At 45.7% G+C, this 23,459-nt stretch overlaps 1 protein-coding gene across 1 annotated transcript; it reads right to left on the bottom strand.

The window, feature by feature from the left end:
- Positions 1 to 8,839: 8,839 nt before the first annotated feature.
- Positions 8,840 to 23,239, bottom strand: rbpjl (recombination signal binding protein for immunoglobulin kappa J region-like; the record flags this gene model as incomplete). The annotated part of the gene is made up of 13 exons (XM_079748146.1): positions 23,190 to 23,239; positions 22,764 to 22,832; positions 21,080 to 21,224; positions 18,832 to 18,960; positions 17,558 to 17,628; positions 17,106 to 17,221; positions 16,380 to 16,551; positions 15,890 to 16,027; positions 14,767 to 14,873; positions 12,130 to 12,270; positions 11,758 to 11,913; positions 11,308 to 11,411; positions 8,840 to 9,146 (listed from the first exon to the last, which is right to left on the bottom strand). The coding sequence occupies exons 2-13, from the start codon at positions 22,795 to 22,797 to the stop codon at positions 8,840 to 8,842; spliced, it is 1,620 nt and encodes a 539-aa protein (XP_079604272.1). The 5' UTR covers positions 22,798 to 22,832; positions 23,190 to 23,239.
- Positions 23,240 to 23,459: the final 220 nt, after the last annotated feature.

Here is a 23,459-nt window from a genome sequence, read left to right as displayed (position 1 = left end):
ATAATAATCTTGTATGAAGCGTACAGTATTTCCATGATTTTAAAACTGAATGTGAATATGAAACAATAATCTTGTTCTACCCCACAGTATTATAATAATTTATTTTGTTTAGACTGGTTGATGAGACGAAAATAGCAACAGATATTTGATAAGTGATACTCAAGTTTTACAAGTTATAAAGTAGCTGTATAATAAGTTGTAAACCGTTTATAACTATGGAAGGAGGGTTAACGGTTTGCATTCCCCATCTTTAGTTTACTATAACCGCTCACGCCGCCACATACAACCTCAGTTAGCATTATCCACACATTCATTATGTGGTGCCACAACATATGGTTTCATATGTCATGGTGTTTTTAATTTCATGGTTGCAGATGTGAGAAGCCTGAAAGATTTATGCACGGTACTAAAAAACGGTTTTATACAGGCAACAAAATGAAGCCCCAGACATTTCCACCTCATAAGCGCTCTCCACGGATGGGATGTGGCCTCTGACCTCGGTGAGTGTAGTCCTGAATAGGAGGGACCCACAGGGGCCCCCATCCTGACCTCAGATAGCGTGGTTCAGCTGTTAGGATGTCCTGTCGCTAGCCATCCCCTGGGTTGATTGACAGGCTTCTTTTCATCAGGCATACTTATCTTTTCTTAATTTCTGTGGAAACGGCTCCAGTTTGCATCACACAGAGTTACCTCTTTCTTTACCAGGGCCAGTCTTCTATCAGGAGACTCTCTACACTGTTTTGTATATTTGTTTTCTGGTCATGATTCACACTGTTGTTGTACACACTGTTATGTATTATTAATAACCATTAACTTATGGCACATATTTAGCCAGACCCAGGGTACGATATTTAATAACTAATTTATTATCTCAGCTTGTCTGGCACCTGTCCGTTTGTCTGAGCAGGGGGCAACGTGTTGTTCGTTGTTGTTGATGTTTTAGGAGAGGAGGGAGCAGTCTCTAACTGAAGGCTACTAAAGGACAGCTTAACACTCTGACCCCGCAGGTAGCTGACCTGACCTTTAACCCCTGACCCTCCAGACTGTATCGGTTAAGATCAATTGAGGGGGCGTGGTTGTAGGCATGGGGAGTTGTGTTGCACCAATGAAAAATGGCGGGACAGAGCTAGCCCCGCCCAGTTTGAACAGTGGTAGAAGCCAATTTCCGCAGCACCTTCTATGCTCATTGATTTGTCACTTTAAGGTAATTTAGTTCCTGCCCTCAATGAGATCACTTCCCAGAGAAATGGGATTGATAACATGTGATTGAAAATATGTTGATTAAAGTGTGTGATTGATAACATGATTTGAAGCTTTTGGAGAGGAAAGGATGGCACATTTTGTTACATGTAACACAACAAAATGTAACCTTTTATATGAAGTGTAACCTATGCAATGCCCATGCATTTGGACCACAGGTTTCTAACTAGTTCTTCATGGAATAGAAGAATGTTTCACTTTGTTATGCAAGGTACTAAACAGCCTACTGTACAGACTAGCAGAGACGCAGCAGAAACAGTACGTTGTACATTCGATAGCAATTCATGAAATGATCTTTTATAGTGTGTGAAAGACAGAAAAAGGTTTGTACTTGTTGTTTTAGTTTTCTAATTTCTGCATGAAGCTCCTTTTTCTACCTGTCTTTTCAGGGGTCGCAGGACATGTGTCCTGAGTGTGTTTCTAAACGTTCATTATAAGAAGGTGGAGCCGGAGTTGGTTGCCTTCAGGAACTGCCGCTGTCGTCTCTATGTTGTAAGCCTGGCAACATCACCATGGCTACGAGAGGAGGGGTGTAGTCTGTACATAGCGTCTAGGGGCCTCGTTACTGCTGATGTAAAATCATTTTTTAAATTAGAACGTAAAATACATTTGACTAATTCTTGTTAATATTGTATGGAGTCGTATGACGTTTGGATTTGGGATTGGGATTTGGTGTATTTCGCATCGATGACAGATGGAATGCGGCCAGTGGACTACTGTGTCCAGCCTGACTGTGGACCAGTAGATGTAAATATCACCTTTTCCTACCGCTGTGCTGTATGTTCATTCATAATGACTTAATAAATACGAGCTATACTGTACCCTGCCTGTTTGTCTTGTGGGACTAACAGAGTCGAATGTCTCTACACTAGAGGGCGCCAGAGAGCAAGGGATGACTCAAGGGGAATTTAAATGTTCCAAAAATTCAAACCAACACACACACACACACACACACACACACACACACACACACACACACACACACACACACACACACACACACACACACACACACACACACACACCGTGGAAACTGCCACTCATGAGCTGGCATAGAGGAGAATACCTCTTATCTAAAATCATTTCAATACGGGTTCCAAGGGGACTTGATGCCATTGTCCCTCTTCTCCTCTCCCTCCTTCTCTCGTCTTCCCCTCCTCTCCCTCCCTCCCCTCTTCTCCTCTCCCTCCTCCCCTTCTCTCCCTCTTCTCATGCCTTCCTTCCTCTCCCTTCTCTACCTCCCCTATTTTCCTCTCCCTCCCCACCTCTCCTCTCCTCTCCCTCCTCCCCTCCTCTCCCGCCTCCTCTTCTCTCCCTCCCCTCTTCTCCTCCCGCTTCTTCTCTCCTCTCCGACTCCCCTTCTCGCCCTCCCCTGTTCTACTGCCTCCCTTCCTCTCCCTCCTCTCCCCTCCCTCCCCTCTTCCCTTCACAAACCTCCATTCATCAACCTGACAATGAGCGTCTTGACTCTCCGCCTGCCGGGGGTCAGACCCAACATAATATTTACTCATTCATCTCTCTTTGTCCCCAGAGCCGCCCAGAGGAATACCCCCCGCAAAAACACTTTATTTCCATCCTCCCTCTCCAGAATAACTGCTTGAGTCTCTCTGAGAAGTCATTCTGGAGACGGAGGATGGATACAAAGTTCTGGAAGCTACAAGAGTTGCATTTGGCTTAAGAGTTTTTCTGCGGGACAGCAATGTTATATGACTAGGCCGATAGTTTGGCTTCCCAGCTTTTTAAAAATTTGAAGGTAATTATGTGTAGCCGTTGGTAGTTCCTGATTTGGGCCCTAAACCATGAACTGAACTGGAGCCCTCCACTGGTCCTGATACCAATGATACAATGGTACTGATAAAGACTAGCTTTATCCATTCTGCATATCAGGCAACCCAAAGTGGGGTCCCAACCCACAGGTTGAGAAACCCCGGTTTGGACAGTCCTACTACTGGGTTGCTGCAGATTGCTGACTTATTTGCTACTGATATTTCATGATGCTTTGTTGATACAAAACATGACCGTAGCCTATTGCTACATGGGTGGCCTACTGCCAACTACTGCCTCTAATCACTTAGTGTGGCACGATGCGTAAGCATTCATTGGGACATTTTTATTACAGGCAGATGTAGGTAGGGTTAAACAAATGTAAGGAAACAAATGCAATGACAATGTAGGAAAATAATCTTAAAGAGAAACCTTAAACTATCACTAAAAATCACTATCAACTCCATTGCCACTAAATGTTTGAGAAGAAGGCCCACCATTGACGTAATTTTCCCGTATCTGACTTTTCCACAATTCTTCTGATGAAACTGTGCACTGGGGTTCTTCCCAACACAAGATGTGAAACTGCTCTTATATCACGAAATAGGCCAGCGCGATGGTTCATCAGTCATCTCTCTGCTGATCCAGTTGAGCGAAGCGGTGAAGGATCTCAAAGGGTATGGTATGTACACGTGTCCACACGCAAGCCCAGCAGGGGGGTTGGTAGAGCTAGTCTCCTCTAGGTTTTTTTTAACCTTCATCTCACTGAGGATGACGAGGAGTCGTTCATGTGAATCAAACCTCCTACTGAGAGGAAGACATTGTGTGTGTGTGTGTGTGTGTGTGTGTGTGTGTGTGTGTGTGTGTGTTTGTGTGTGTGTACTGATTCTATCGGTATATGTATGTATGGGTTTTTTGTGTGTATTTTTGTGTGGAACTTTGTAAATATGTATGTGTGTAGGGTTTGTGTGTGCATGCATGTATGCGTGTGTATGTTTGTGTGTGTTTGTGTTTGTTTGAGAGGGTATCCCCTGAGGGATCAGGAGCTTTCGTCTCCTAGAGTGTATTTGGGCAAATCAGAGATCCTCCCAAAGTCCCCTCCTCCTTTTCTTCCTCCAGGGATAAATACAGATGTTGTTACTGGCATGTCTGTATCTGTGGAGGGAATTCACCAACTAATATTTACTGTGGACCACATCCAACCATTGTCATCCCACTCTGGGTACGTTTGGTTTCTCTCTCCTGGTGTCCCCTGGGGCATGGAGCCGCTGTTAGATCATAACCTTCACACAGGCCCGTCCTGGCAGCCCTCGATACCAGAATCCCAGCCCTCCTGTTTTCTCTCTTCTCTTTTATTCTCTCCGCTCTCCTCATCTCATCTTCTCCTCTCCTTTCCTCACCTCTCCTCTCCTCTCCCTCCCAATACAAATATGAATATTCAGTCATGTATCAGACAATATTACTCAAGGTGGCTTAGGATAAATTCACTTACGGGTCATTAACAAACGGCTGTTGGATGGTTAAGTGACAGGTCATTAAGGAGCAGGTAGGGGTTAGACAGTACAGAGACAGGTCATTAAGGAGCAGGTAGGGGTTAGACAGTACAGAGACAGGTCATTAAGGAGCAGGTAGGGGTTAGACAGTAGAGAGACAGGTCATTAAGGAGCAGGTAGGGGTTAGATACAGAGACAGGTCATTAAGGATCAGGTAGGGGTTAGACAGTACAGAGACAGTTGATTAAGGAGCAGGAAGATGTTAGACAGTACATAGACAGGTCATTAAAGAGCAGGAAGATGTTGGACAGTACAGAGACAGGTCATTAAGAGGCAGGTAGGGATTGGGCAGTACAGAGACAGGTCATTACGGAGCTTGTAGGGGATAGACAATGAAGAGACAGGTCATTAAGGAGCAAGAAGATGTTGGACAGTACAGAGACAGGTCATTAAGGAGCAGGTAGGGGTTAGACAGTAAATAGACAGGTCATTAAGGAGCTTGTAGGGGTTAGACAGGGAAAATACCAGTCAATAAGAAGCAGGTAGGGGTTAGACAGTGAAGAGACCGGTCATAAAGGGGCAGGTAGGGGTTAGACAGTGAAAATACCAGTCAATAAGGAGTAGGTAGGGGTTAGACAGTGAAGAGACCGGTCATAAAGGAGCAGGTAGGGGTTAGACAGTGAAAATACCGGTCATTAAGGAGCAGGTAGGGGTTAGACAGTGAAAATACCGGTCATTAAGGAGCAGGTAGGGGTTAGACAGTGAAGAGACCGGTCAATAAGGAGCAGGTAGGGCTCAGGGCATCCTGCTCTGGCTGGTGAGATGACACTGATGTCTTCCAGTAAATCCAGCTGAATAGCACTACATAGCAGAGGTGGCGTGAGACAGGGTGATGCTGAAAGAGATCCTCAATGTTTACAGCTCCCTCCCCCCCTCCCCCCAGAGGATTTTCCTGTACTTCCCCAGAGGTCATAAAACATCTCTCCTGTGCCACACGACACGCTTCACGTCTGTAAACCTCTTGTAAATTCCTTCCCCCAGTTCTCCACCGGCATCCGAACATGGTCTGACAGAGCATGGCTGTTACCTCGACAACTAGACATGCACCATCTGTCCGTGCGTCCTTCTGGCTGTGGGTCTCTCTGTACACGATCACACACACACACACACATGCAAAAACACACACTGTGTTTTAGTGTATGGGTGGGAACAGGAAGCAGATCCATCTTGCTCAGTGACAGTACAGTAGAGATAGGCCACCGTGTTATGGAAGGCCATGAGGCAACTCCCCTGCAATGTAAAGGTTGAGGTACACTTCTGCCTCATGAAATGTATTTGTATTTTTGGAGAGGTGAACGTTAGCTACAAAGGCGACCCCCTGGGACTGTGATGCAAACATAGAGACCCTAGGGGTAGCAACGTACACGTGAAGACCCCTGCCGGACCCACGTTAATGTAAACACCCACAGTGTAGTCACAGTAAAATAGAGATCCACGAAACCTGAAACAAATACACACACTCCCATACACACACTCACTCAAGTAAAAAGACACACACACACACACACAAGGACACAAACTAACGTGCTTGTGTGTGTGTGTGTGTGTGTGTGTGTGTGTTTGACTTTGTTCTCATCATTAACATTCCCTTCATGTTTGGCTGACAGCACACAACCTTTTCATCTCCTGCTCCACCTGCACTTTGCATGTATGCGTGTGTGCGCGTGTGTTTATGTGTTTGAGTGTGTCTGTGTGTGTGTGTGTGTGAGAGGAGATTGGGCCCCAACTAATGGCTGAGACCTGACCTTCCTCACCTGTCCTCCTCTTCCTCACCCCTCTTCCTCTCTAACTAAAGACCAACTGCCATCTGTGATGTAAGTTTATGTATGTGTAATATAGAGTGTGCTGTGGTAGTGTGTAATGTGTGTGGTGTGTTGCTGTCCTGCTTCTCTCTGTCCTGAAGTAACCTTTTAAAAAATATTTACAATTTTACTGTTTAGTAATTCATGAGACACTTTTACATTTTACAGTGAAATATTTACAGTGAAATATGAAATCCAGAATATCAACATCAATATCAACAGATTATCCTCATTTGCCCCAAATCGAGATCAACCTCAACATCAGATCCATATCCCGACATTAACTGACATTTCCAACATTCAGGCTGTCTTGTGTGTTTTATGTTAACAGTGGAGTCCAGTGTGGTCCTCCTACCCTCAGTCTTTACCCCCCCCCCCCCCCCCCCCCCCCCCCCCCCCCCCCCCCTGTCCATCATGGTGATGGTGAGGTGCTGAATGACCGGGAGGGCTGAGAGCTGTGATGTGATTGGTGGAGAGTCAGGACAGTGGGAACCTTTATATTCCACTGTAATCTATGCCAGAGGCCCCAGGGAGACGGGCCCCTCACACACACGGAGAGGACCAAACCAGGGGTCCTGACACACACTGGTACACATATATACACATAACCTCATACACACTCACACACACATACACACACTTTATATACGCTGTGTAATACTGTAGTTCTGTAGTGCTACACTACTTTAGCAGTGTACTGCGGTAGAGCTACTACTCCAGTACTGTAGTTTTGAAGGTAATTTGGTCGTAGAATGAGGAGTGCTGGGTGGAGAAATTGTGTATTTCCATGGAAACTAGCTGAAGATTGAAGCTTTTCATACTGTGGGAGGACGGAGGAGAGAAAGTATGAAGGTATGGGGTGATGAAGAAGGAGGAGGGAGAGGAGGGGAGGAGGCGTGGGAGAGAGCAGGGAGGAGAGAGATGGAGGGAGGAGGAGGGAGGAGTAGGAGGGTGAAGAAGAAAATAGGCCGCGTGAGCCCGTTTTTGGAGTCCGGACCCCATGACAGAGATTAGACCACATTACTCCTGGTAGTCTTACCAGGAGGAGAGAGGAGGAGGAGTAGGAGTAAACAGAGGAGGAGGGGGAGGAAGAGGAGGAGAAGGTAGAGGGGGAGGAGGAGGTATGAGTCGGACTGTTCCACTCTGAGGAGCGGGCACTGAGGAGAGGGACTGAGGGGAGAGGAGAGATGGTGAAGGTAGCGTCATGGTCATGTGATCCGGATCGCTCAACAGATTTAGCTGCACCTCTATTAACCTTAACATTAATGTTGCCTTTACATTTAAAATGAAACACTTCACTGAGCTAGCGTAACTAGTGTCACAAGTGAGTGATTGAAACAAAACCTTTTGGTTTCTTCATACAGGATATTTTGTGCTGATCTGTGCTGCAGCACTAACCTGGACAGACCTCTGCGGTGCTGGTGAAGAGAAAAGCACTGTCTACAGGCTGTTGACTGTTGGGTCATAGGTCAAAGGTCAGGGGTGAGGGTTTGAAGTGCGGGTCTGTCTGGCTCACAGGGTTTCTAGGGTGGAGTGCAGTGGAGGGACAACCGATTTTACACACATGCAAGCACTCACATGCACGCACGCACACAAACACAAGCACACACTTGGCAAACACGCACATACACATAGAAGCATGCACACACATAGATACAAACCACAAGAGACAAGACATTTCATCTAAAAGACATTTTTTGTTCTTCATTATAAATAGTTATGATTGTCAACCCTAATGAAAGTAAACAAGACCGTTGTCTCGGTGTTGGGAGTCTTGTGGTGCTAACAGCATTCATTTTTGGGTCGAGTCTTTTGGTTCAATTGATGCATTCCTTTGTTCTGTTTCATATTAAATTAAAGAGCAGCCAGTCTTCAAAGGGATGCGGTTGAAGGGGGGTGAGGTGTATGAGTTGGATTATGCCAGATTAGTCTTTCACGTGTATTGGTTTTCTCGATAGTCTGGGAACACAACATGGTATTCTCACTTCAATAAACCATTAAACAATACATCAATCTATATTTGTATATATTTATATTATCATAAATTATGTTTCCCCACCAAACTAGAGTCAATTGGAATACTTAAACATGGTCTGATACAAATGTCTGACTTTTATAACTCAAAGCATGCCAATGTCTCCAAACACTGGTAATCAAGGTCTCCAAACACTGGTTATCAAGGTCTCCAAACTCTGATTACATTGGTCACCAAACACTGGTTACATTGGTCACCAAACACTGGTTATCAACGTCACCAAACACTGGTTACATTGGTCACCAAACACAAAAAAGTTCAAGTGCCTTAGTTCTTACTTCTTCCTGATATCTCCCAGATAATAGAGGTGAACAGGCTGGCTAACTAGCTAGTAAGCTTTCAGCCAGCTAGCTAGCATTTAGCATGCTGTTAGACAGTTAGCTGACGGCGAGCTAGACTTTAGCATATTTTTTGATGTTTATTAGCTAGCTCTGCATGAACAGGTGAAAGTTAGCTCTAGTGAACTCCTGATGGATGGATTCGAGTAGTGCATCATCCTCCTCTACTCTCTCCATCCCTCCATCCTTCCTCCTCCCTCCTGCTCCTCCTGCTCCTCGGGCAGGAGGAGGTGGTTGGAGCTCGGGGGTGTAGGTGAAGCTGTAGGAGGAGCGATAGATGAGACCGTCCGACCGCACCAGAGACAGCGGCACGGTGATGACCCGGCGCATGCAATGCCAGGACTCGCCAAACACAGAGACGTCCGGGATGACGCACAGCATGGACTTAGGTGACCTGAGGAGAAACAAGAACATCACTCTAGAACATTGGTTCTCAAAGTGCGGCCCGCGGGCCAATGGTGGCCCGCAGAAACATTCCTGGCGGCCCGCAATGACATACAGATGTAAGTTAAAAAAATAATAATAAAAAAAAGATTGATTTTAATTATTATTTATTTTTTATTATTATCTCAATATTAATTTAAACGAAAATAAAAAAATATAAAGAGAAAAGTCGACTCTCTAGCTTTCAATTAAATCCTGTTACATTTGTTAGTTTTAATCCGACTGTACATTACTTTGAAAGGATGAACCTCAGTTTCGTGATTTAGACCTCACTTGACCTCACTCCCAGAGGTCCATGGTGCAATGTTTTTTTTCAACACTGGGATGCTGACGGCGTTTCCCGCCATTTTTTTTTCTTTTGGCGGCCCTCAATCAAATTTTGCGTTCCTAAATTGGCCCTCAGCTGTCAACTCTTTGAGAACCCCTGCACTAGAAGATAGGATAGACCTGAGGAGAGACCAGAACACCACTTTAGAAGATGGGTTACAACTGAGGAGAGACCAGAACATAAGTCTAGAAGGTATAATATTCCTGGAGAGGGACCAGAACATCATTCTAGAATATATGATAGACCTGAGGAAAGACCATAACATCATTGTAGGAGATGGTGTTGATGACGGGGGTAGTTGACATTTCATACAATCATTCTAAAACAATCGATGAGTGAAAGCTGAACCTGTTCAGACTTGTTTAAGTGGTGTTTTTGCTTGACGTTGGTTTATGAAAGGTAAAGTTGTCCTAGCACACCTCCTTCAGCCCCTTTCTAGCCCACTGGATTCCTTGTCCTTGGCGGTCGGCAAGGATCCTGTTTCCACCACTAATTGGCTTCAGCTTCATGTACAAAGAGCTTATTGTGAATGCTTGGTGTTGAATAAACAGTGGTAGCTAGTTCCAGGTGAACTAGCTCCTAGCTTAGGCCTTGATTTATATCAGAACAGTAATACCTTTTATGGAGTTGTCTTGCCCACTCTATGCATAGGAGCAGAAACTAGTCAGAACTGGTGTTAGCACTAAGGATGGGTGGTCCAATGAGGTACTCATTTTAGCTTTATTATCGTTGGTTATAAAGTAATAGAAGAAATAAATGTACATCACTAGCTGATGTATCTTCCTAGAACCTTTGTTAACCTAGCTCCTAGTGACCTAGCTCCTCGCTGACCCAGCTCCAAGCGACTTTGCTCCTAGCCACCTAGTTGCCAGTGACGCCTAGCCCCTAGCTGACCTACCTTCTAGCCAACTAGCTCCTAGTAACTGACAACTGTTGACCGGGGTGGGTGGGTGCTCAACTATTTCTACGGGCAGCAGATTTGACGGGGCAGCTGGTAGTTGGAGGGGTGGCTTGATGTGAAGGGTAGGTTACCCATGTCATGTAACTTATATTTTAGGAAAATATTTAGCTTAAAGAAACTTGTACTCTATTTAAAACACCAGGCTAGTACATAACATAAGCTTAATTGGAAGGTCATAGTCTGGTGTTTCCAGGAATGGATCACAGTTCCTGGGTTCCTTCTCAAGGTGTCTTCCAGTTATCGATGGGGTTTTGGATCCTAGTCATTAAAAACTTTAAAAAAGATATCTGCCACCCAGAACAGCTGTTTTATTTAAGTGGAATACCTCAAACAATGATAAAACAACCACCTTCCAATGTCGGAGAATCATAAAACCCTTGTCACCGTGACAACTGGCCGTCAGAACATCCTTGGTACTCCCCCTTTAACACAGGTTATGTTTTAATCTCGTCGTCTCCAGGTTTTGACAAGGCACACCTTGTGTTTCCAGGTTAATGGTTAGACGGTGAATACAGAGAGAGGTAGTGGTTGTACAGTAAATACAGAGATAGGTCATTAAGTAAAGGCACTGCACATCTTTACGAAGGTCATAAAGTCTTGTTTCCTGAATGCCTTTAAAGGGCGTATTTCCCGGTTTAGGGGGCTTATTTTCCGATCTCCTGGTGGCTTAGTCCTTCTTTGGGTTTATTAAACCCACCTTTCCCCACATTCCTCTACACTCCTACCCTCCTCGTCTCCTCTCATGTTCTCCCCTCCTTTCCGCTCCTTCTCTCCAACTCTCCTTTCTTCTCTCCTCCTCTCCTCGCCTCCTCCTTTCCTCACCTAAACATGGTCTCTGACTCCTGGCAGGAGAACCAGATCTTCAGATGAGGAGTGAAGTTCTCTCCCTGGACCTCCAGAGTAGCAACATGACCTCCTCCACTCACCTACACACAAACAAACACACACACACACACACACACACACATCCTCACTCACATGCATCCACGCACACAGACAGACAAACAGAGAGACACACAGACCGACAGACACACACACACAGACACACACAAAGACACACAAAGATACATATTTATACATAAATAAACAAAATAAACTATAAATATTCTATGTGTGTGAGTGTGTGTGTGTGTGTGTATGTCTGTCGGTATATGTATCTCTGCGTGTCTGTGCACGTGTGTGTGTGTGTGTGTGTGTGTGTGTGTGTGTGTGTGTGTGTGTGTGTGTGTGTGTGTGTGTGTGTGTGTGTGTGTGTGTGTGTGTGAGTCCCACCTGTAGGCCGGTGATGACAGGAACAGGGCTGACAAGGGAGTGGAGGGGAGCAAGGTTCTGGTTAAAGGAGAGCTCCACTGCCTCCACACCGATGATGGTCCAACAGCAGCCCTCGCTCAGCACTACCCGGCCTGGGTCCTTGGAGGAGAAGGAGCCCTGGTGGGGGGGGGGGATCAAATGATAACTATCCAGATAAATCCGCAATGGACTAGGTAGCCAGGTGAGTACACCTGTACAGATACCTGTAATGATAGTATTTACTGGTAAGCAGATGTCTCACTTTGTTACCTTTATTGAGAGTATCTACAGGTGTGCGAGCGTCTCACCGGGTTACCTGTGTCAACAGTATCTACAGGGGAGCAGGTGTCTCACCTGGTGCGGTATCAGGTTGTCGTTGGAGAGGCAAAGGTAGGAGTGGGCCATTTCTCTGAACTGGAAGGAACACTTGTGCAGCTGAGAGACAGGTTCATCCACATCCAGGATGGCATGCTGCTTGTTCACCTTATGGATCACCTGTAGGGACAAAGACCCCCTGGTGACCACTTTACCTCAGAACTCCACTAGTTTCTTTTTCTCACATCTCCGTCTGACTTTCCATTTGGATTTCTTTTTTATTTTAAAGAAGTATGACGTTTGCTAATGCTTTTTAGTAAGAGAGGGAACTCTATCCTCTTGCTTCTATGAGAGCAGGGAGTTGAGTTCTCTGTGATCCTGTGTGATGAACTAATTTTCACAACGAAAAACAATCATCATAACTGGACAAGGTGTTGGAGGAGGAGGTGATAGAGGAAGTGCTGGAGGAGGAAGGGAAGGAATAGGAGGTTATAGATAAGGTGATGGGGTAGGTAATAGAGGTGATAGATTGATGGAGGAGGAGGTGAAAAAGGATGTGATGGAATAGGAGGTTATAGACAAGGTGAGCGAGGTGATGGAGGAGGTGAAGGAGGGGGGAGATGATGATCAGAGTAGCTGAAAGAGGTTGAGGTAGAGATGGAGTCAGTAGGAGCGGATATTATACAGGATGTGAAGTAGGTTGTAGAGAAGGGGATGGAGGAGGTGGTAGAGGAGGTGATGGAGGAAGAGGTTATAAAGGATGTGGAGGAGCTGATGGATGAGGAGGTTATAAAAGAGGTGATTCAGGAGGTGGAGGATAAGATGTAAGATGTTTCGCCAAACCAATGCGATTGTGTTCCTGCCACCCTTTACCTCAGCAGTTGAACAACTTAGGTAGCCTGACCTGCTAATCTCTAGGACCTGCTTAACACAACACCAGCTAGACTAACAAAAACTAACATAAATCTACTACCATAGTGAGCAGGCTTTTGAGAGAATATTTGCTTTATATTGGAAACATGGCACTCTGGTGTGGCTTAGTGAGCTAAGGGCTAAAGAATCACTCTCCGACACATGGAGACAGTGTTTATTTGTAGAAAAGGAATGAGTGATGAAAACTAATTGGAACAGACAGATGAATTACAGACGGACGACTATGGGATATAAACATACCCCTGGAAAAAAGTTATTTGGGGGTCGTGGCAGGTACATTTATAAAACATAAGACATTTTTGTCTACCTTAAACGATTTACTAAACTCAGAGAACAGTTCAAATATCTGTTCAGCCTGTTGAAGTCCAGGAGGAACCAAGAGCCTGGAAGTACAACTGAAAATGGGAAAGAGTTCCCGCTGAACACAATAGATTTTAAACCGAGCCAATAAACCATCAATATGTATAACTGACAAGGGCAACACACTTAAAAAACCTGAAGATAGAAAAAAAACTGAAACAACCAAGGTTATTTTCTAAATCTTAAACCCATCACAACCTTCCTACATTGCGTCCCCTGATCATGTGTCCATGTACATATTACATCCCCAAATATGATCCCATAACAGAAGAACCACTCTGTACACAGTCTCTCCTGGTCTGCACCAGAAGGCCTTGACGCACTTCCAGATTCCAAAAGATTACTTTTAATCTGACCGATGTCTATCATCTGCCAAACCTCTGGTCCAACACCAGACTCCCCCACACCCAGGAGGTACACCAGACCTCCAGATCCAGGAGGTACACCAGACCTCCAGACCCAGGAGATACCCCAGACCTCCAGACCCAGGAGTTACACCAGACCTCCAGACCCAGGAGGTACACCAGACCTCCAGACCCAGAAGGTACACCAGACCTCCAGATCCAGGAAATACACCAGACCTCCAGATCCAGGAGTTACACCAGACCTCCAGGCCCAGGAGATACCCCAGACCTCCAGATCCAGGAGATACCCCAGACCCCCTGACCCATACCCCTGACCCCCATGGCCTCTTTGATCAACCCAGGAGGTACCCGAGAAAGACCCGACCTCGAAGGGTACTCCAGAAAGACCTGACCTAGGAGGCACCCCAGAAAACACTGACCGAGGAGGCACCCCAGAAAGCCCTGACCCGCCCCAGAAAGCCCTGACACAGCACCACAGCACCAGAAGCCACCAGGTATCTTCTCAGTGACTCAGCAGAATGTAAATCACAGTCGTCTCCCTCCCTCTTTAAACAAACGCCAAACCTATAGGCCTCACCTGAAACAACACGCCTGGTTCCCCACCCCCGTACCCCCAGACCACCAGACCGTCGAACCCCCACCCAGCATGCTGTCGGAGCAGTTTAGTCCGAGGGAGGGACCAACCAGCTATGCACTTTGCTGCCCACAGGCCGGTCCCTCTCACACGAGGACACCTCAGAGGGCATCAGTAAGGAATGTGTGTGTGTGTGTGTGTGTGTGTGTGTGTGTGTGTGTGTGTGTGTGTGTGTGTGTGTGTGTGCGTGCGTGCGTTCGTGTGTGTGTGTGTGTGTGTGTGTGTGTGTGTGTGTGTGTGTGTGTGTGGGTGTGTGTGTGTGCGTGCGTGCGTTCGTGTGTGTGTGTGTGTGTGTGTGTGTGTGTGTGTGTGTGTGTGTGTGTGTGTGGGTGTGGGTGTGGGTGTGTGTGTGAGTGTGTGTGTGTGTGCATGTGGGTGTGTTACCATGGGCGGTAGGGCTACTCCAGTCTCAGTACAGACCAGCTTGACCACAGAGCTGTAGCAGATGAAGCCCTCACTCAGAATATAGTCTCCCTGGTCCAGACCCTGTACTGGAGACACACAAACACACACACAAACACACACACACACACACACACACACACACACACACACACACACACACACACACATGCACACACACACACACACACACACACACACACACACACAAACACAAAAGCAGAAGCACACACAAAAACGTACATGCACACGGATACACACACAAACACACACACATACACACACACACACACACACACACACACACACACACACACACACACACACATACACACACAGACATTTATACTTGTGCATAATGTTTGTGTGTGTCCGTGTGTCTTGATGGAGAGCCGTAGGAGGTCTGGCAGGTAAATAAACTTGAGGTTTACATTGAGGACACTAGCTTCCTTCATCCCCTGCTGGAGGGGACAGAACCCTGGAAACAGCTCTCTTAATGCCTCCCTCATCCTACTACCCCAAACTCTACTAACACTAGCCTTAATAGCATTAGCCCTGCTAACCCTGACTCTACCAACACTAGCCCAAAACGAGTGAACGGAACTATAGAACTGAAAAACAACGCTAAAACCTAACCCACAGTTTTGATACTAGGGTTAGGGTTCCTATTAGTGTCAGGTTTTAGGGATGTTGTTTTGGTTCTAAGGTTTTGTATTAGGGTTAGGTTTTACGGTTTAAGGTGTTGTTTTATGGTTTGGTTTTTGAGTTAGAAAATCTAACCAATAGGAATCCCTAACTAAAACGAACTCTACTAACCCTCATCCAACACTAGCCCTAACACGAACCCTCTAATGAATCCTATAACACTTTAAACTCTAATAATAACCCTAATACTAACCGCTATCCATTTCAGGTGACCACTCACCCATTGTCCATAAACACAGAGGGCTACATTGTTTACATTGTCATGCTAGTTTTGTAAGAGTAGTTGTGTGATGCGTTTGAACGGTTGAATGTAAGACATCAATTTTAAAGTGCCTTATAGAGCATTCACAGAGTTAAGCAAAGCTCAGTATAAATTAAATCCATTCACTATTCTCCCTACCCAGGGTGATGGTGAAGGCAGTCCACTGGCGGCCGCTGGCCACCGCGGCGTGCCGGTCCACTGACAGGAAGCGTGTGCTGACGGTCTGGGAGCGGAGCCGGTTAAACAGTGCGACCCTGGAGCCGGACGAGATACACACTGGCACAGACACACAGACACACAAATACACAGACACACAGACACACAGACACACAGAAGCAGACACACAGACACACAAACACACAAACACACAGACATACAGACACAGACACATAGACACATGCGCACACACACACACACACACAAACACACACATAAACATAGACACAGGCACAAGCTTAGAACCAATCCAATAAGCTTTCAACTGAGGATAGTTTATCTTTTGTATGTGTGTGTGATGTATGAAATGATATATTGTTATATAACAATAATACAACGTAATGTAATATAGTTTATAAATGTATTTTTATGTTACGTAATGTTATGTTATTTGATGTGATGCTTGGCTCACAGTCGGCGTTCTTCATGGACTGTCTCTTTTGGGAAGGTTTAGAGATCACTTTGATCATCCTGCTCTGGAAGGAACCGACTTCCTGTCCAGACAAGAAGAGGCGGAGCAATAGACGGAAGTGCTTCCTCTTGTCCTGGTCTGAGATGTACAGGGACTTGGCACTGGCAAACATCTGATAGACACAGGAAGACAGGCAGGAAGAGAGACAGGCAGGTAGACAGAAAGATAGAAAGGCAGACAGGTTGAGAGGCAGGCAGACATTCAGACAGATGACAGGCAGACAGACAGAGAGGCAGGTCGTCAGTGAGATAGGCTATCAAAGAGACAGGCTGTTTATAGTGAGACAGGTTGTTAGTAGACTCAACAGTAGTGCATGCCAGGGAAGTTCTCTAGGTAAACACAGAGTGCTATAAACCAGGCACAACAAAGTCTGAACCAAAACACTGGTCTGCTGTCGCATCCTGCCCTTCTATAACCCTGCCACACACAGGTCTGCTCTGGCTTTGGCTCTGGATATCCAAGGAGCAGGTAGGGGTTAGGGGGCATCTTGTTTCCTACAGGTTACCCTGCAGACATTAGGGTTCCATATCCGTACCTTTCGGCTAAGAGTTTAACACCCGAACCACGTGACCCTACTCCTCACATACACCATGACTTGTGCTTCTTACTTATGCATATTACGGCTCAAACACAAACACATCCAAACACACGCACACACAGACTCACCCTGTGGTTGGTGAGGTCATCGAAGGCTAGTTTGAAGGTGTCGTCCAGAGAGTTGGCAGAGCTATCGAGACACATGTAGCCAATCAGACCGTATCGGCTGTCCCCATAGCCAGGTGCTGCAGGGGGTTTGGTTAAGGAGAGGAAACAAGTGAGTAGGGAGGGTCAATTAGGGAATGAAAACAGATGAAACAAGGAGTGATGGAAGAGAATGGATGGATGGATGGATGGATGATAAATGTGTGGATGGACGAATGATGAATGAAACGAAGAAGAAGGTGAGAAGTGAATTAAAAGAGGAGAAAAATGTAAAAGAGAGAAAGAAAGAATGAGGGATAGTATATGTGTTCAAAGGGTTTGAGAGAGAACCAGCCGTAGTCATTCAGACATTATAACATGTATCAAAGTATTAATATGAGTGGAAACCATCTGGCGGTGATACTGTGACCCCTGACCTTTGGTGTCATCAGGCCTCATCCTCCATCCTCGGCCGCTGATGTAGACGCAGGGAGGAGGACAGAAGAACCTGGGGACTCACACCATGAAGGTACTAATCAAATACTACTGACACAGCTAGTATCATATCCTATAACCCAATGTCTGCAGTCTACCCGTCTGCAGTCTACCTGTCTGTGGTCTACCTGTCTGCAGTCTACCTGTCTGCAGTCTATCTGTCTACAGTCTACCTGTCTACAGTCTACCTGTCTACAGTCTACCTGTCTGTGGTCTATCTGTCTTCAGTCTACCTGTCTGCAGTCTACCTGTCTGCAGTCTATCTGTCTTCAGTCTACCTGTCTGTGGTCTACCTGTCTGCATTCTACCTGTCTGCAGTCTACCTTTCTGCAGTCTACCTGTCTGCAGTCTATCTGTCTACAGTCTACCTGTCTGCAGTATACCTTTCTGCAGTCTATCTGTCTGCAGTCTGTCTGTCTGCAGTCTGTCTGCAGTCTACGTGTAGGTAAACCGTGTCGAGTGTTACTATAGAGTTGATGGTATAGTAATAGTACTAGTAGTATAGAGGCCGTGATGTCGTACTGCCATATGTCATATGTGTGTTTTCCTAGTATAGTATTAGTCCTAGTTTAAATACTAGTATTAGTAGCATAGTAAGCGATGATTTCATACCTGTCTGTGGTCTACCTATCTTCAGTCTACCTGTCTGTGGTCTACCTGTCTGCAGTCTACCTGTCTGCAGTCTATCTGTCTACAATCTACCTGTCTACAGTCTACCTGTCTACAGTCTACCTGTCTGTGGTCTATCTGTCTTCAGTCTACCTGTCTGAAGTCTACCTGTCTGCAGTCTATCTGTCTTCAGTCTACCTGTCTGTGGTCTATCTGTCTCCAGTCTACCTGTCTGCAGTCTACCTGTCTGCAGTCTATCTGTCTTCAGTCTACCTGTCTGTGGTCTACCTGTCTGCATTCTACCTGTCTGCAGTATACCTTTCTGCAGTCTACCTGTCTGCAGTCTGTCTGTCTACAGTCTACCTGTCTGCAGTATACCTTTCTGCAGTCTATCTGTCTGCAGTCTGTCTGTCTGCAGTCTGTCTGCAGTCTACGTGTAGGTAAACTGTGTCGAGTGTTACTATAGAGTTGATGGTATAGTAATAGTACTAGTAGTATAGAGGCCGTGATGTCGTACTGCCATATGTCATATGTGTGTTTTCCTAGTATAGTATTAGTCCTAGTTTAAATACTAGTATAAGTAGCATAGTAAGCGATGATTTCATACCGCTTCTCGTTGCCATAGGACTTCTGTGCCACCTTGGCGTGTAGGATGGTGATGGTCTGGTCTGAGGGGGCGTTACCGGGCTCCCTGGCTGTGATTGGCTGCTGAAATCCCTGGAACCCCAGCTCAAGTCTATTGATTGGATAAACATTCGGTCAGTCTGAACAGAACCAGGCCTTAGTATTAATAGCAGTGTTGGAAGCAGGATGTGTTTAAATGCGTTCCCCACACACATACAAGTTGATGGTGGTTATTTTCAATGCACCCCGGGAGTGCTATAAATAAAAATAAAATAAAAAAATATGCACGTGCACTTCATATGTACTGTGTATTACTTAATATTTACTTCATATTAACTGCATATGTATTTTATATGAACTTTATGGGTACTTTATGTGCACTATATCTCTAAGTATTGTGTGAGCAGTGTGTCTTCTTGAGACCTGCTTGTGAGGACCTGGGCCTCATGCGGATCATCCTGATGGTTCTCTAGAGAAGGACTGCAGTGACCCCACAGTTCACAGTTCACAGTTCTCTGCTCCCGCTAGCGTGAAAATATGTGTGTGCGCCTTCCTTGACTCAAATATGCATGTGTGTACATGCCTTGCTAACTCCTATGTGTTTGGTGTGTATGAGAAAGGGAGCGAGAGAGACAGAGGGAGAGAGAGAGAGAGAGAGAGAGAAAGAAAGTTTGTCTGAAAGAGCGGATTTATTATACAAAGAACCCTCTGATTTGTGTGTCTGTGATTATGTACCAGGATATAAATGTGCATGGCCATATACAATGTGTGTGTCTTTGTATTCATGTGCGTGTGTATGTGTGTGTGTTTTGTGAGTGTGTGCACGCTCCCGTGTTTGCGCATGTTGCCAGTCACCGAGGTGCCAGCAGTAGCCTAAATTAGCTTTTACCCCCTCCCAAGGTCAAAGGTCATTGTGTCAGGCGCTCAGAGCTTCTGGTATTTCACACCCGGAAAACAGAATGATGGAGCACAAGAGAGAGAGAGAGAGAAAGAGAGAGAGAGAGAGAGAGAGAGAGAGAGAGAGAGAGAGAGAGGGCAAGAGAGAGGGAGAGATGAAAGAAGAGGAATTAGCTTTCACTCGGGTTAGGCTTAGACAGGCGTTTAGAAGCTCTTGGGTTGTTTCTGTAGCACTGGCTTAAAGGACTTCATTAGTGTTGCGCTATTAGCACATGCCTGGCCTCAGTAACAACAGTAGGAGCCTCCATGGGTAAACACGGTTGGTGGCGTAGGCTCCGGTGCAGAGGCCAGTGATGGATGGTTCTGAGGCCGGAGCCTCCCAGGAGCTCCCAGGGTGTAAGACGATGCTCCGACTGCCGCTCCAAACACTGGTCCATTCAGCCAGCCACCTCCTTCACTCAAACCCTAATAGTCCTGAGAGCACAGGAAATCCCCCCTCTTCCCCTGGTCCCCAGAGCGCTTTATAACCTGGTCCCCAGAGCTCTCTATAACTTGGACCTTTATAACCACCTAGAGCGCTTTATCTAGAGCATCTAGTGCTCTTTCTTGGTTGTGAGAGTCTGATAGTGTGAAATATAGCTCTGGTAAGAATGGACCTGAAATAATTAGATGAAACTGTCTGGTTGACTGCTAATATTCAGTAGTAAGATCATATGGAATCAACACAACTTAAGAGAGGGGCACCTGGTCCATAATTGGTTGTACAGTATGTACATTAGGTTTTATCTACTCTTATACTGTTGCTGACTAAGGTTTGCAGAGAACTGCAGCACAGCTCTTGCCACACATTATATAATGAGCAACAGATTCTCGCGGTCTCTTTGGTGGTCTTACTATACACGCTATAGCGAAGTGCGATACCCATATTACGCACGGGAAATCCGGCCTCAAGCGCACACCGAGCGGTTGTGGTGAGATCCGTGCGCTCTCTCCAAGTTGATCTCCAAGCGGTGTGTTGTTCACTCCCCGCTGTTTCTCGGGTTTCAAAGCGGGGGAGGGGTCGACCCGTTCCCAAATAATGCTGGCGTTTTAATACCTGCACCCCATCTCTGCACGGAGTCATTCTTGGAGACGCTAGCACGCTCGCGGAGAGACATAAGAAGCCATACGTTTTCACAACCTACGGCTGATTCCTAACTAACCGCTGAAGACATTTTCTTAAAAAAAGTTTTGGATAACATTTAAAACTTTGAAGATAACTTTTCTTGACGGGACATTGATTGCGGGAATTTCGAAAACTAGTAAACGTTCAACTTTGAGCATATTCTGCCTACCTGGCCCACCCGGACGTCTTTGCTGCTTCTGGTCCATTGGTCACCGATCCCAGGTGAGTGAGCGTGTGGAACGGGACCGGGGAACCGAAGGGGTAGAGGTGGTGGGCTTCTATCGGCTCCTCTTCTCGGTGATGCCTTTGTGATGCTAGTGGGACGTTAGGGAGCGGGACTTAGTTTCTACTGCAGTCCTACTGTAATTATTAAAGTATGTATTTGTTATATACGCAATGGAAGGATAGGCTATTCTGTCCCTTTTTATGCACAAATTTACAAACTGACAAGAGATGCCTTTTCTTGGATTACATTTATTTACATTTAGCCTAAACTTTGTTCTTCTTGTAAATGAAGTAAAATCAAAGTTTACTCTACTTAATATCAATATAGTTTATGGAATCATCTGGATATTTTAAGGTTTAATGTGTATTGAAATGAAACATTAGCCTGAATAAGAGTTTTAACTTAGTTGTCATGATTTGAATGGTTTCATAACATTTCCCGTATAGGCAACGTTGGCTGGCAAAAGTTTAATGAGTTTTGTATGGTTCTGCCATGAGACTCAATTAGGCCTAATGAGCCTACATGGAGCCTGTGGTCTGAAAATCGCCTTTTAATCCTTTAGACATCTTATAATTCCTGCTGGATTGATACTGGCTGACCTCTATTTATTAGGCAATGTATTCACGGGTGATTCTAAAAATAGATCTCGTTATATACAAATACCCCGTAGAGAGAGGCAGAAGGGGGGGGGGGGGGGGGAGAGAGAGTTTTGGGTTCACAGTGATTGCCTGGTGAAGTGGACAGTGACGGGTAATTTGAAAGACAGACAGACAGGAGCTAAAATTAAGAGACATACGTGCAGACAGACAGGTAGACAGAAAGACAGGGAGACTGGCACTAAGGTATGGGGACAGACAGAGAGACAAATGGGCAGACAGACTGACAGGGAGTCAGTTATGTAAGAGAGACAGGTGCTAAGGTAGTAGACGTGCAGATAGGTGGATAGACAGACGATAAGATAAGAGAGAGAGACAGGCAGACAGGTAGACAGACTGGTGGTAGGAGAGCCAGAGGAGTCACATCTGGTTTCAATCAACAGCAGCTGAACAAGAGGAGCAGTGTCCTCCACACAGAGGTCACCTCCAACACCATCCCTCCTCCTCCTCTCCCTCCTCCACCACCATCCCTCCTCCTCCTCTCCCTCCTCCTCCTGTCCCTCCTTCTCCTGTCTCTCCTCCACCTCCTCTCCCTCCTACTCCTGTCTCTCCTCCACCTTCTATCCCATCTCCTCCTTCTACCCCTTCTCCTCCTCCTCCTCTCCCTCCTCCTCCTCCTCCTCCTCCTATCCTCCTCCTTATATCCCCCCTCCTTCTATTATCCTTATCCCTCCTCTTTATATTCTTCCTCCTCCTATCCCTGCTCCTCCTTTCCCTCCATCACCTCCTGCACTTCTCTTCTCCTCCCATCTCTCGTATCATCTCCTCGCCCTCTCCCCCCCAGTCATCTCCTCCTCTCTCTTCTACTCTCCTATCTCTCCCACTCTCCTCCACTCATCTCCTCTACTCGACCCCCCCCCCCCCCCCCCCCCCCCCCAACCTCTCTCTCTATCTCCATCCTTCATCATCCTATCATATCTCTACATGATGACATCATGAAGTATTGATAACCAAAGCTCATAATGACTGACCTTCCTCACCGTCTGGAAGGCAGAACTCTTCCATCCCTCACCCAAGGGGTCACTGCTGACATGCACCTGCTTTGGGTAAAGATCAGGACTAACATTTAGACTTGCCCTAGGGTTTAGACCTTGTCTAGAGTTTAGATCTTTTAAACCTTTAAAATAGTTTTAAAAAACTTTGAAAAACTTTTTAAAAACCTTAAAAAACCTTATAGCCTATCTGAAACCATTTTTCAAAAAAATCTTTGTTTTACGTTTGGTCCAAATCTTTCCAATCTTTGTTAAAAAATAAAAAAAAATCTTTTAATATCATGTTTTACAAAAATCAGATTTCTTCATTTTCAAACCATTGAATGGTTTTTAAGAACAGGATCTACATATATTTCCAAAATCAGAAACCAATTTCTCGAAATCTGAATCTGTTTGGAAGCTCACCTGGCGTCACACTGTCATCTGATGCTTCTGTCTCAGAGGAGAAGAACGACAAATAAAAAAGAAAGAATTCAACCTGCTCCCCTGTTGATGCTCTAGGTCCTCACCCAACACAATATCTATCTGACTACTCCATCGATTTATCGAACTAATCAAGAGAAGCTTTAAGGTGAGCTCAGCTTGTCTACCTTCTGACAGGCATCTGGTGAAGAGAAGACGACCAAACCCAATATGCTGTATACGTGTGTGTGTGTGTGTGTGTGTGTGTGTGTG

This window comes from Pollachius pollachius (genome assembly GCF_949987615.1).
Source record: "Pollachius pollachius genome assembly, chromosome: 12".
In the NCBI taxonomy this organism is placed as follows: Eukaryota; Metazoa; Chordata; class Actinopteri; order Gadiformes; family Gadidae; genus Pollachius; species Pollachius pollachius.
The sequence above is the reverse complement of the archived record's forward strand: the minus strand, read 5'-3'. Positions and strand labels throughout refer to the sequence as shown.